Raw genomic sequence first — 12,248 nt, 5'->3', positions numbered from 1 at the left:
TGTTGTAAAGTTGAACAACTTTAGAACTGCTGGCGGTTTTCCCCACATTAAGTGAAGTGCACCAAATGAGACTTAAAGTCCCTCGTCCTCATTCAGCCATCCTGCAGGGCCTTTCAGCCTTTCTCTTATCCTCACATACTTTGCTTCAAACGAATGATGGCACATCAGAGTCACAGAACCACCACTGTCCAAAAGGACCGGATCCGGCTCTGACCTCACCCATTAAGGTCGCCTTCCAGACTGAAGCTCAGTGACACATATCCGAGACAGAACGCAGTGCCGTCCCTTCCCTGCTCTCCTTTCCCACCCCTCCACGTCTGGGCTATTGTGAGAAGTAGGAAAAAAAATGTTTCCGGTGGATTACTGGTGATCAGACATTGCCATGGTAATGGAAGTGACAACCGTATCCAAGGGAGACCGGCTGGCACACAGCGTGTCCCGGCAATCAATGCGCCGACCCTGATCGGACCCGACGTAATCTTAATTAGACAGTGATGCCGTTCACTCACTCTTTCAATCACCTGTCTGTCCTCATCTCTGTGCTCCAGAGCACGCACACATACAGTACATATGGAGCACGCATGTGCTATCTATTCAACACACTACAAATAAGTCATGCAATACGTTAGTATTGTATGAAACAAATCTAGTATTTATGTAGGAATAGGATTAGGGGCACACTATGTTGTAGGTGTCACCGGATTAACTGCATGAATGATTCATCAAGGTGAGTTCACTGCAAAGCGACTTCAAAGCAGTTAAGAGTGTGTGAACTCTGGTTGTGTGCGCATGTCAAACCACTTACATACGCGTTGCTTGAGTCAGATCTTTTAAAACATTCTTCTCACATGAGAAAAATTCTGCTAAGCTCTTCCAGCTTTCTCGCTACACACACACCCACAAAAAACCTGTCTAACATACATGAAGAAATACTTAGGATAAGACCTGCCACAGGGTTTTTATATAATAATAATAATAATAATAATAATAAACACATTTGGACGGTTGAACACTGATTTCTTCTGATGGACGAATCTGAGACATGAAACCGGGAGAAACTAAGCACACTGTCAGCGAGCGCAAAGATAAGCACACAAATGCAGCTAATCAGCCACTTCAAACACCGGCATTGATCCACAGGTCTCACACGCTCTCTCTCACGCTCTCTCTCACTCTCGCTCTCTCACACACACACACACACCAAAACTGCTATTCTTATTTTTTTACAACAACAACACATGACACTGACAAGTTGTGTTGAAATATATATAGAAACTGTTCTATTAATCCTCTGTCCACATCCAGTGTTGCAACTATGTGCCTGTCTGTGAGCCCATCAAGTTGTGCGTTTGCACGCCGTGTTCTACCTTTTGTCCGGTCCCCACGCCCGTTTTGTCTTCCTGATGATCTTCAGGACTTCGCAGAGTCAGAGGAGATGCTTCCTCTAAACTGTCATCCGGGCTCTCCACCGTCAACCCCGACACCTCATCCAGGATGTCCTCTACAGACAGAGAGAAAAGGGCCATTTGTACACATAGACGCAGTGTTTACCCAAATATACGGACATTCCCCCTAAATGCTCAGACACACTCCTCTTTTGGACATTTGACCTGTTCTAATGGATTTATTTGACAACACTTCCTTTAATGGTGTTTGGAGATTCTGGATTCATGCACAATGCGCTTGTGTCATGAAAAACGGGGCTGTAAGTAAACAATCCTAAGTCGAGTTGAAGTCGAAGGCCCCTTAAGCATGATATCATCGATAACCTCCATATGGCAGCTGGAATGTTTATTTTACCCTTTGCATTTGGCGTATCCTACACGATGACGGCTCCGCTGAAGGATTCCTATTAATATTCATAGTTTTCTGAGTCCCTGTACAAACAAAGCCAGTTTGTCAGCCTGTGGACCGCGAGCCCCCAATTTAAAAAAGGAATACAAATGGTGCCCTTGAACGGATGAAAAGAGCAGGGCAGAGGAAAGCTGGCGGCTGCCTGCAGGTTAGTTATCAGACAGCATAATTAGCAGAACGCCCTCTTCACCCTCGGTTTCATTTTTTATATATATAAAATAAATTAAAAAATTACCATCTGGGGCCTCTATTTCTCACTAAACAAGTTTAGAGGATTGATGATCGTACAAGATGAAGCACAAGGATTTAAACTCAAAGGGTAAAATAAAAAAAAAGATTAAAAGTACTTAAAAATAATTTTTCTGCTTCAAATTACTGATATAACAACCATTAGTTTCAGATTGTTGTTCAACATGAAGAGCGTGACAAGACCGATACCTGTGAAAAGTGTTTCCCATTCACGTTTACCTGCCATGATGGCGCTCAGCATCAGCCTCACAGCTGTGTTTGCGTTTACCTTGGCTCTGGGAGAAGATGTCAGTGGCCGGGTCCTGCTCCCCGTCGGAGCGCCGCGGAGGAAGGCAGCACAGCACGCGAGGGTCCAGCTGGGGCAGGGTGCTGACGCTCAAGGTCAGCGCTTGGTTTACAAACGCCGCCCTCATATCGTCCATCTGGAGGGCGGACGCGGGTTTGCCGTTCAGCAGCAGAATCTCATCGCCTGCTTTTAAACCTGGCGGGGATCGAAAGGACAATCGTAGGAGAGGAAAATCAAATTAGGCAGGTTTTAATGTGAAAAGAAAAAAGTCAAGGCGATTTCATCCTTTAAAGTTGCAAAAAATACATTAGAAAAAAGCAACATACAGTCAGTGAAAGGCAACAACGAAGCCACATTCGACACTGTAGCTTTTTCATTTCCAGAGTGCAAACGCGCACAAATGATCTGCACAAGCAAAGCTTTAGTGTCATACTCTTGTTCTAATCAGACATATTTGCGCTCTAATGTCTCCCAATATATAAAAACTGCATCCCTCTATGCATGTTCCCTTCAGGCAAATGTTCATCTAACAACGCCGGACACTTCTAAGAAGCAGGATGCGATGCTTTTCTATTTCTGTCCTGTCGTCACGTATATCATCTATATGCTACTATATGTGAGAGAGATTCACAGCCCCAGTTTGTGGCTTCCTCCCTCGCTCCTCCCCTCAACCACCTGTGCCCGGCCTCCGCTAATTGAGCATTAGCACTCTATCAAGCCACTAATTAGCAAACAACCTCCCCCAACAAGACCTGATTGGTTGTGACAGCTGTTTAGAAGGTTTGACGGCCATCTCGCTGCAGAATTAAGTAAGACAAAGGGGGTTTTGCTCCGGCTCACATGTTTGCTCGCTCTCTTTTCTTTGGTCTCCCCTTCAAACGTCTACTGTTATAGAAACAGCGGGCATTCTGCGCCCCGGCTTTTGCAATGCATCGAATGCCACAGACACATGCAGGAACACACGGCCACATATATAGACGCACAAAGCACGCATTTAGCCCTGAGTTATGACCTAGTTGTCTGGGATGTGAAATGTCAGCTGTAACAGAGTCTTTATTGGACAGAAAGAGATAACCCCTCTGGCCATTTACTACTAAGTGTGTGTGTGTGTGTGTGTGTGTGGTTGGCTGAGTTACATGGATGTGCCCCAGTGTACTTCTGTAGGGGGAAGGGGAGCAGGAATTATAGTGAGAGAGAGAGAAGAGCCTTTGGGGCTCCTTGTCCAGAGATGGCCTGGTTTCTGCGTATACACTGCAGAAATTAGAGCGTGATTCCGTTCACCCGCCCCATTCATTCTACTCGCCCTTCGTCAAAATGCGTGCACGCGCACTCAGGCCAATCCAAGCGTACACAAGGACCTACTAATGTTGTGCCTGACACACTTTATTCTGTGAATCAGCAAAATACGCTAGAATGTTACGAAAAAGATGCATTATGCGCTCTGGATGCCACGAGCTTTCTCTACAGCTCTACTCGCCTTTAGAGGCTGAGAGTGAGCACAGCTGTATCCTCTGGCTGCTAACAGGGCATCTTTTTAGATTAGATATTACACCGGGGGACACAATCTCACACTTGAGTAACCTTGGTCTGACCCCGAGGCACAGTGGTGGGGCATGTTATTTTCTTTACATTAGCGTTGTATCTACTGAGCGGCCGTGTGATTTTCAGCCCTCCAGGTCTCTCTGGCTCTGTTTAAAAAAGGGGGGACTAACGAAGGGGGGGGCCGGATCCAGAGACCCCCGTTGTTCGAATAGCAGTCAGAAGCAGACGAAGAAATGACGATTTTTTTCTTTTGCCACATTGTGCCTTTTTAAAGGTGGAAGCCAGTAAATATCAGACTGACAGAGTTTATAGGACAGGTGATTTCATTCTTTTTAGACTTCCTGGTGCAAGCAAACTGATGGTTATTTTTCCATTGCTGGTTCATGTAATGCAGAAATACCGCGGTTGGAGGCCTTTCTTGGCTGTGACCGAACTCTCTCTGGACTCTTGTTTCTAAGTTGACGTTGACTGGCTTGTAAGTCACGAAAAGGACAAGATGTGCCAAAATGTTGATCCGTCTAATTTAAAAGAAAAAGACCGCATCAGAGTAATGCGTGTGCAGCTTTCCCCTCTTTCTTTTAACCTGGCGGGCTGACGAGGTGTTCTCTTTCTCCATCTCTTCTCTACTCTGTCCAAAACCAAGCAGGCTTCTCTCTCTTCGCCTGCAGGATTTGGCTCTGTTGGCTCAGTAGCTGACGCGATGCATTTTCATAAAAACCTGCTCTGATAAGCTTTCATGTGGGTTCAGGTGGGCTTTTTCCAGGTCAGCTGTTTGGTTGTAGAGTGTCCAGTGATGATTCAAGAGAGAAAAATGTCCCCAGCACAAACCCCCGTTGTTACTCCCCCCCCAATCCGTCCTGCGTTTGTCTTCTTTGCCTGCATATGAACTCTCGAGACACTAAATGTACTATACGGTACAAGCTTCATGTTTTGTTATTTAGTAAAAAGGGAAAGTGTACCTTTAGCGGCGGCCAGTCCCTCTGCTTTCACTTCAGTAATATGGAGCTGCTGTGTCCCCTCCTCATCGATAACTGCCACAGAAAAGCCTGTGGACAATAAAACGCAGAGAGAGAGACAGTCAGCCATTCGTTAGTCCTCCTTCAAGACCTCTCCTCCGTTTGACAGTTTGACTTGATGACCCATAACTAGCGAGTGATTATATCCACTTAAGACAAAACTCCCTCATACTGGGTCACACCCCCCCCTTTAGTCACTAACAGAGCATGACTATGAATCCTATGAAGAAAGCAATTTGATACAGGATTTGACGGTATTACAGAACTGGGGTTCAAAAGGGAGTTTTGTCAGAGCGAAGCATACCAAATCCGATGGCGCTGGACTCTGCTTTGTCAAACCGGATCACCTTGGTAGCTTTGGGGCGAACCTCAATCTCTTTGTAGAGCTGCAAACACACAAAAATTATATTTAATTGAGGGGGAAAAAAATGGATGGATAGCAGCGTCGTTGGATGGCGAAGGTCAAGGTCATTTTATTGCTCTTAATAAAGAACGAACGGATTCATGTATTATTCAGGCTCCTTAACGGGACAATCTCAGGCGAAGGTCGCCGGGGTCAAAATTCAAGTCAAGTCTGAGAAGAGAGTGGGCGCTCAGACGGGGGCCCGACCTCGCAGCGGGCGGGAGCAGAGACACAGCTGTGTGTACGGAGCAACAGGGACAGAAGTCTGCCGCGCGTAATTCGCGTCACTGCGGAGACATGATAATGTAATATTATAGACTCGAGATGAAAGCGGGTGAAAAGAGTCAGTGATCAAAGCAGGGAGATACAAGAAGATAAAAGGAGGGAAATGGAGCGAGTTACACAATGACTTTACTTTGAGACAGAGTTCAGTGTATCACCTACAAAGCACTGTCGCCAAGAGAATTCATTTTGGGGTTCACAGCAGCAGAATAATGAAGAGGTGAGGTTTTCTTCAATGAGAGTGATTGTTCATATGAATAACAGTGCACATAATACACTCGGAGTGCTATTTTGCATAATTTATAGCGTGTGCGATGGTGCTTCTTTTGCATCCTGGGAATCTGTCAACCGAGTCATAAAACATGCACAAGCTTTCACCCAGATTCATCCCGGAATGAAAAAAAAATTAATTAGTAATTAGGTGAAAAAACAAATATCCAAATAGGACATTACATCTAAGTTGGGACTGAAATTAAAAACTTTAATCAAACATCCAGCGATATGACAGCATATTCCTTCCATTTCATTTTTATCAAGGTGCTTCAGTGTGTGTTTCCTTACCAGATCAGAAATATCCTCTTCAATTTTGGGAACATAAAAGAGTATTCGGTTGTCGATCCACATTTTCAAACGCAGGTAGTGGCTGGAAGAGTCTATTTTATGGGTCTGGGGGAGAAAAAGACGAGAGGGCAATGAAGAAAAAACGAATTTCTTCTTCTTTTTAAAATAATAGTCAGCATTTCTTAAAGTATATGTGTGATTTTCTTGGTGTGAATTGAAGACAAGCCTGTCTTTATTTACATTTAACACATGGATGACTTTACACCCGACTATCCCAAAGTATCATTCCCTTTACCACTACCACAGCTCATGACATACACGGACAAAAGGACACACACCTCTCCAATCATGTACACAATCCACATGTATCTGCCTGCATGGAACACAGGGCCCATGAATTAGATGCTCCAGTTCCTCGTGACATTTTTACAGTATGTCTCAACACAAACGGTCACACACGTCAATCAGCGCTTTGTGTTTCAACAGACCTCGGTAATGGGACCTATAAGTTTCATTTGGCATCATTATTCCAGTGCATCTCTGGCTGTGACCAATTAGGCAGAAGAAGAGATGGAGAGCAACGAAAAAAAATGAAAAAATAAGTACGCTGTTGACATATGAAATGTTTTTTTTGTTGTGGTTATGTAGAAATACCAGACGGTCTCACATCTCGGGTAATCCCAAATTTGTTTCAGGATTTAATTCAATAGGACAATTCAATATTTTTACTAAAGTTGACTGTTGTGGTCGAGTGTCATTACGCAGCTCATGTAACATTATGTGTTCTGAACTCCCATTCACAGAGCAGCGGGCAATTTTATGATAAAACTAATTATTAGCATGCCTAACAGTTGTTGACTGTTACCAGTTTTGCTACCGCATTCATGCAAGTCTTTATATATTTGTGCAGGCCTGTAATTATCTCTCTTAAATGCCATGAATTGAAGCATTTTGCCCCGCTATCAGCAATGGCCCACCTTGCAGACGCTGCTCAGGACTTCCAGCGCTGTCTCGCCGGGCTGTACGATGGCCAAGACGGGATGATTGTTGGGCAGACACACCCAGGAGGGAGCCAGGTAATCAGGAACCCAAATGTCGCTGTCTATGTTCTGCTGAGGCAGATTTTTCACAGAGGCCTCTTTCTCCTTCTGAAAATGCAACACATAAACATGCACGATAGACAGTTCATGCATCTTTAGGGCGACTCGAAAACAGAAGGCACCGCATAATAAATTAAATTTTATCAGGAGAATTAGATTCTGTTGAGTGAAGAATGAATTATCTAAAATTACAATTGCTATAATCGGGCCGTAATCCTCATAATTCATCATTACCCATCTCAAAAAAAACACAGATTTGCTTTGTTTGAATAATCGGGTGGACACTGGCGGTGGCCTCGGAGCAGCAGGAGATCTGATAACAAAATCTAATTCATTTGTGTTGATGAGAGCCTCTTGATACAATTGTTGTATTGTGTGAGTGTGTGTTACATATGTGTGCGCAGTCTGTTCAAAGCAGCGTCTGTGACCTTTAGACCCGTCAGTCTGACCTCTGACAATCTGGCAGCCACGTCAGCCTCTCTCCCTTGTTTGTCCCATCTACTCGACCTCACACTGTCTGTCACTGATACCTTATCTCCTCCTATCGAGTAACAGGTTTTCCACAAACTCATTTATTCTTTCATTCCTCTGTTGCAACCCCCCCACCCCACCCCACCACCACTCACATTGCCTCTCCTTCTGGTGCCCCTTCCCCTCTATCTGCACACCATTCCATCATCTTCCTCCTCCCCATCTTTTATTCGTGCCAATCTGTTGCCCGTTAACAACACGGGGCCGGTGGTCCCTGCTTAAACGGACTGTCTGCGCGCGTGCGAGTGAATCTATGTTTTAGCCTGACTGTAATTGAGACAGAGGGATCCCATTTTTTGGATCCACAACACGGAGCAGAAACAAAACACAGACCCACACGGTTTGAAAGAAAAACATACAAATTCTCAGACAGACAACAGACTGGGGTCCCAAACAAGAACCTCCCCCCAACTCCCTGATCTCCCCAGCCCTGCTCGACACCATCTGGCTCCCCTCCTGGCCCATGCAGGATGCCACTGCTGGAGGGCTCGGGTCCAAGGCAGCTCACTGAACTATCTTTGTTTCTCTCTCTCTCTCTCTCTCTCTCTCTCTCTCTCTCTCTCTCTCCCTTCTCTGCCGTCAGTGGGATTCCCTAGAATAAACAGAGGATTGAAGCTGGGACAAGAACATCCGATGTGTTGGAGCTACAGTAATCTCACTGGAGATTCTCATTTCTTCTGATGCAGCATTTCCAGCAGTGTCTTACAACCAATTGACGCATGTTGCTTCCCATGTGCTTCTTCACTGTCATTCCATACCCTGCCAGCTGAAGGTGGGAGTGGGTGGAAGGAAATCAATCACTGGGGGGCCTCCACAATCAGAGTGGGTGAGTGTTTTCTTCCATCTACTGAGTTCACACAGAGAAACCCCCCCAACCCCTGCTGCCTACCACTTCTCATAAAATATTGAGCTTGCATGCTTGTCCTTGCACAACCCATGTGTAATTAGAACATCCAAAGTTATAATTTACAATTTACAATGCAGTTTTCTCTTGGAATATATTATTGATTATGGTACATATCAGACACATGGTGTTAAGCATCCAGGTCCTTTTGTGGTAAATGTCGGCATCATTTGTTGAACCAAACATATCGGACCAGATTTATCCCCCCGGTTGTAGCAAGGAGGAGCAGAGTTGGAATTAGCTGTAGAAAATGACAATACCAAAAATCTATCTATGAATAGTTTTTGACAAAAGGTGGTAGACAAGAATCATAATGGCAGTATTTCTGGCTACGCATAATGAAAAGGAGAAAGTGGTAATAAACCAAAATTGATCCTTCAAAGTCTGGTAAAGCAAATCATTTGTTGAGTGGTGCAGGAGGAAAAATAACTGCAGAAGATGGAAATAAACTCAAGTATCTTCTCATAACAATGAGGAAAAACGAAATTCTGCAGCTTTTAAAGTTTTGCAATCCAATATTTTCCCTTTCGCTCTTCAGCTAGGAAGAAAGTAGACGTCTGAAAACATTAAAGCAGAAGCATGACAATGACCTCAAGGAAATGCTCATTGATGCAGAAGGATGGAGGGATTTTGTGCTTCCTCCAGAAAAGCTACAGAATGAAGAGCCAGAGCCCCAAAAGGATCTCAGTTAAGTGAGTGAAGGTGGAAAATCCAGCGACGCTGGCCCCGGGGTCTTAAGAAGCCCTCTTATTCATTATACAAGTTAACAAAGGTTTGTCAGATACCCCAGTGATTTTTATGTTGGCTTATGCGAGCGGCAAACAATGACAAGGATTTAGCCTACGGCTACATTTGATCTAGTTTTCTGTTGTGAATGCCAAACTAGTAAAAGAAGGAGGAACATAGTGTTCTGCCTGAGGAGCATTACTATTGTATGGACATCAACATTCACCACAATGGAAACGATGACAAGTTGGGCTAACCTTCACTCAAATCTAACATCTAACTTTGGTAAGCAAACATTATCCAAGTGTTATTTATACGTTATTTTTCAACAAATAAGGCCTGTATAAAAAAGTGGATGCATTTCTCTTGTGGTCCTTAATATGAAGTTACATCTGAGCCATGTGTGTAGTTTTGTCTAGTAAAGATGGCTGAGCTCTTACAGATTTCTCACTGGCTGAGTCTTCAAACATGCGCTCCAATGGCTTTTTCACCGGCTCCATCCCATCAACGAAGACCTGCAAACACCACAGAGAACAGGACATTGCAAATGCACCCAAATACAACCAACACATTGCAGTTATTGAATTTACTAAAATACAGTTTTTAACAATGCTGCAAACCCTTGTTTGTTGAGCATTTGTAGACCATTATTAAAACCAAAATGCTCATAAAATGTGGTTGACTTGGAGTATTAGTAAAATTGCATTATTTAGTTAAAGGTTAACATAACCTCTTTCTGGCTCTGCCTCCAAACTATTACTACCTTACAGTTTTACCCCTTCAAAGTCAAACACTAGATTATAGCATGGATGTGTCCCTATGGTTACCTGGTTGAGTGAAGGATGTCCCTTGCTCTTCCTCTTTGAGGTGGTGTCCAGCCCCCACAGGGACGAGAACCGGCTACGCCGTTTGCTGAAGGTCCGAGGCATGGCCTGGTTCCGCCTCCTGATGCTGCTTTCAGTGCGAGCTGACACCTGTGAAAGTGATTGTTATGGAAAACATGAATCCAATGAATAAGGTATGTGAACCAATGTACGACTATCTGTCCAAATTGTTGTTTTGTCCCATACTAAACCCACTCGAGCACTCGGTGACCCACCGCAGATCCAAAGAGAAACCACTCTTGGCATTTCTGGGTTACTTCACACATGAACTGTTTGGCTGTGAGCGGCTCTGACTGACTAGGTGGCACACAGGCGCATACTTTGACGCAGTGCATGTCATTTCTGAACATGCTGTACTTGTGCGGAGGTGTGCTTGTTTGTCTCCTCACCAGTCACCGCTCATGAGGCACAAACACGTCAGACGTAATAGGTCAAACTGCCTCCAAGACTCTTCTTATATAAGCGCGTGGAAGAGGCCTCTTTTACGGACTATGCTGTTGCGATGTCCCTGTTGGCTATGGATATTAACAAGGATGATATGTTGGAACAATTACTGAAGAAAGTAACAAAAACATTAGAGGTCCTTTTTGAAAGAGGAAAAGCGACAAAGAGGTGAGAGGGAGGACAGTTATCTTTTGCTGAAGGCAACATGAATTTGGTCATTCAGTGTTTTTGTATTTCATCATTTAATAATGTTATTCTTTACATGTATTTCATTTAGATCATTATATAGTATAGCATATTGTGCCTATTCATAGCAATATGTCACTTATGCAACAACGACATTTAAAATGTGGTAGAAAAAAAGAATTCCATAAAGACGGGTAAAAAACAAGGAAAACAACAGCAATAGTGTGAGACACAGAGGAGGAAAGCGTGAAGAAAATAAGCTAAAAAAGGAGGGACTAAATAGAGACGGAGACAAAGGAAGTGAGGGTGTAGGCAGTAAAAGGAAGGAGGGGTCAACAGAGCAAAGTGTTAAGCCTGTTTGTGGGAAAGTGCCTCAGGGATGGAAGCTCAGAAACAGAGTTCATATTGATCCACGAGTCACAAAAAAACACTCTCAACCAAAGATGTTTTAAATGTGCGCGTCTACGTTCGCTGTATCTGATAGCCCGCTTGAAGGAAACATGCCAATAGCGAAGCAATTTGAACCTCTTTCTCTCCACTCAACTCTTTGTTTCCTCAATGACATTTGGCAGCGCACACGGCAAACACAATACACAACAGCTCGTACATCATTCCGCCCAGTGTGCAGTTGTGCAGTTTCATCATGTGCATTCTTCAGGTGGCAACGCCAGAACGCCTCGTAGCTCTGAGCAAAATTCCTCGGCTAAAGCAGTCAACATCACGACTGTGTGCAGATATGTAAATGAAAGCGTACATCAACATTTCTTTCCGGTTTACATTTTTGTGTTGTGTTGTGTTTTATTCTCGGTTTTTCAAAGAGCTCATTTAGATTTAGGCTACACTTGAAATCAAAATGTATGTTAAAAAGCCACAATATATAATGGATTTTCAACTTTATTTGAACATATTGAGACCAATTATGTAACAGCTACAGTGAGCTTTTGCTGTGAATTGTTAATGAGGACATTTCTTTAAGATCCAAAAACCTCTTATAGCTGCTGCTGTGCAAAACTCATACAGGGACGTTCACCATTCGGCCTTTTCCATTCTGCTTGCTCCTCATTAACCGTGGCTAACTCTTTAGAGCGCTTGAACCTCGGGGTAGATGAAGTGTCTTCGGTTTGCACATTTTCCAGGCAAGCAGAAATTCTTTCAGTGGGCGTATGTGACAAGATGCTCACTCTGACAGGCCGGTTAAACACACCCACTCTACAAGCCGGGCTGATATTGAAGGTCAGCGGTAGGATCTTCTCACGCAATGCATACAGGAACATGAAGAG

General features: G+C 44.0%; 1 protein-coding gene across 3 annotated transcripts in view; it reads right to left on the bottom strand.

Annotated features, from left to right (window-relative positions):
* The window catches only part of tiam1a (TIAM Rac1 associated GEF 1a), a 44,911-nt gene that overhangs the window by 11,557 nt on the left and 21,106 nt on the right, over positions 1–12,248 (bottom strand). For all 3 annotated transcript variants that reach the window (XM_040180468.2, XM_078106645.1, XM_040180469.2), the window contains exons 10-17: positions 10,282–10,428; positions 9,895–9,969; positions 7,171–7,341; positions 6,194–6,298; positions 5,252–5,333; positions 4,891–4,977; positions 2,372–2,584; positions 1,368–1,501 (exon numbers count right to left, since the gene is read on the bottom strand). In XM_040180468.2, coding sequence (XP_040036402.2) covers positions 1,368–1,501; positions 2,372–2,584; positions 4,891–4,977; positions 5,252–5,333; positions 6,194–6,298; positions 7,171–7,341; positions 9,895–9,969; positions 10,282–10,428 — 1,014 coding nt within the window. The remainder of the gene's footprint in view (positions 1–1,367; positions 1,502–2,371; positions 2,585–4,890; positions 4,978–5,251; positions 5,334–6,193; positions 6,299–7,170; positions 7,342–9,894; positions 9,970–10,281; positions 10,429–12,248) is intronic.

This window comes from Gasterosteus aculeatus, chromosome 7 (assembly GCF_964276395.1).
Source record: "Gasterosteus aculeatus chromosome 7, fGasAcu3.hap1.1, whole genome shotgun sequence".
NCBI lineage: Eukaryota > Metazoa > Chordata > Actinopteri > Perciformes > Gasterosteidae > Gasterosteus > Gasterosteus aculeatus.
Note: the sequence above shows the minus strand (reverse complement) of the source record. Positions and strands in the feature narration are given on the sequence as shown.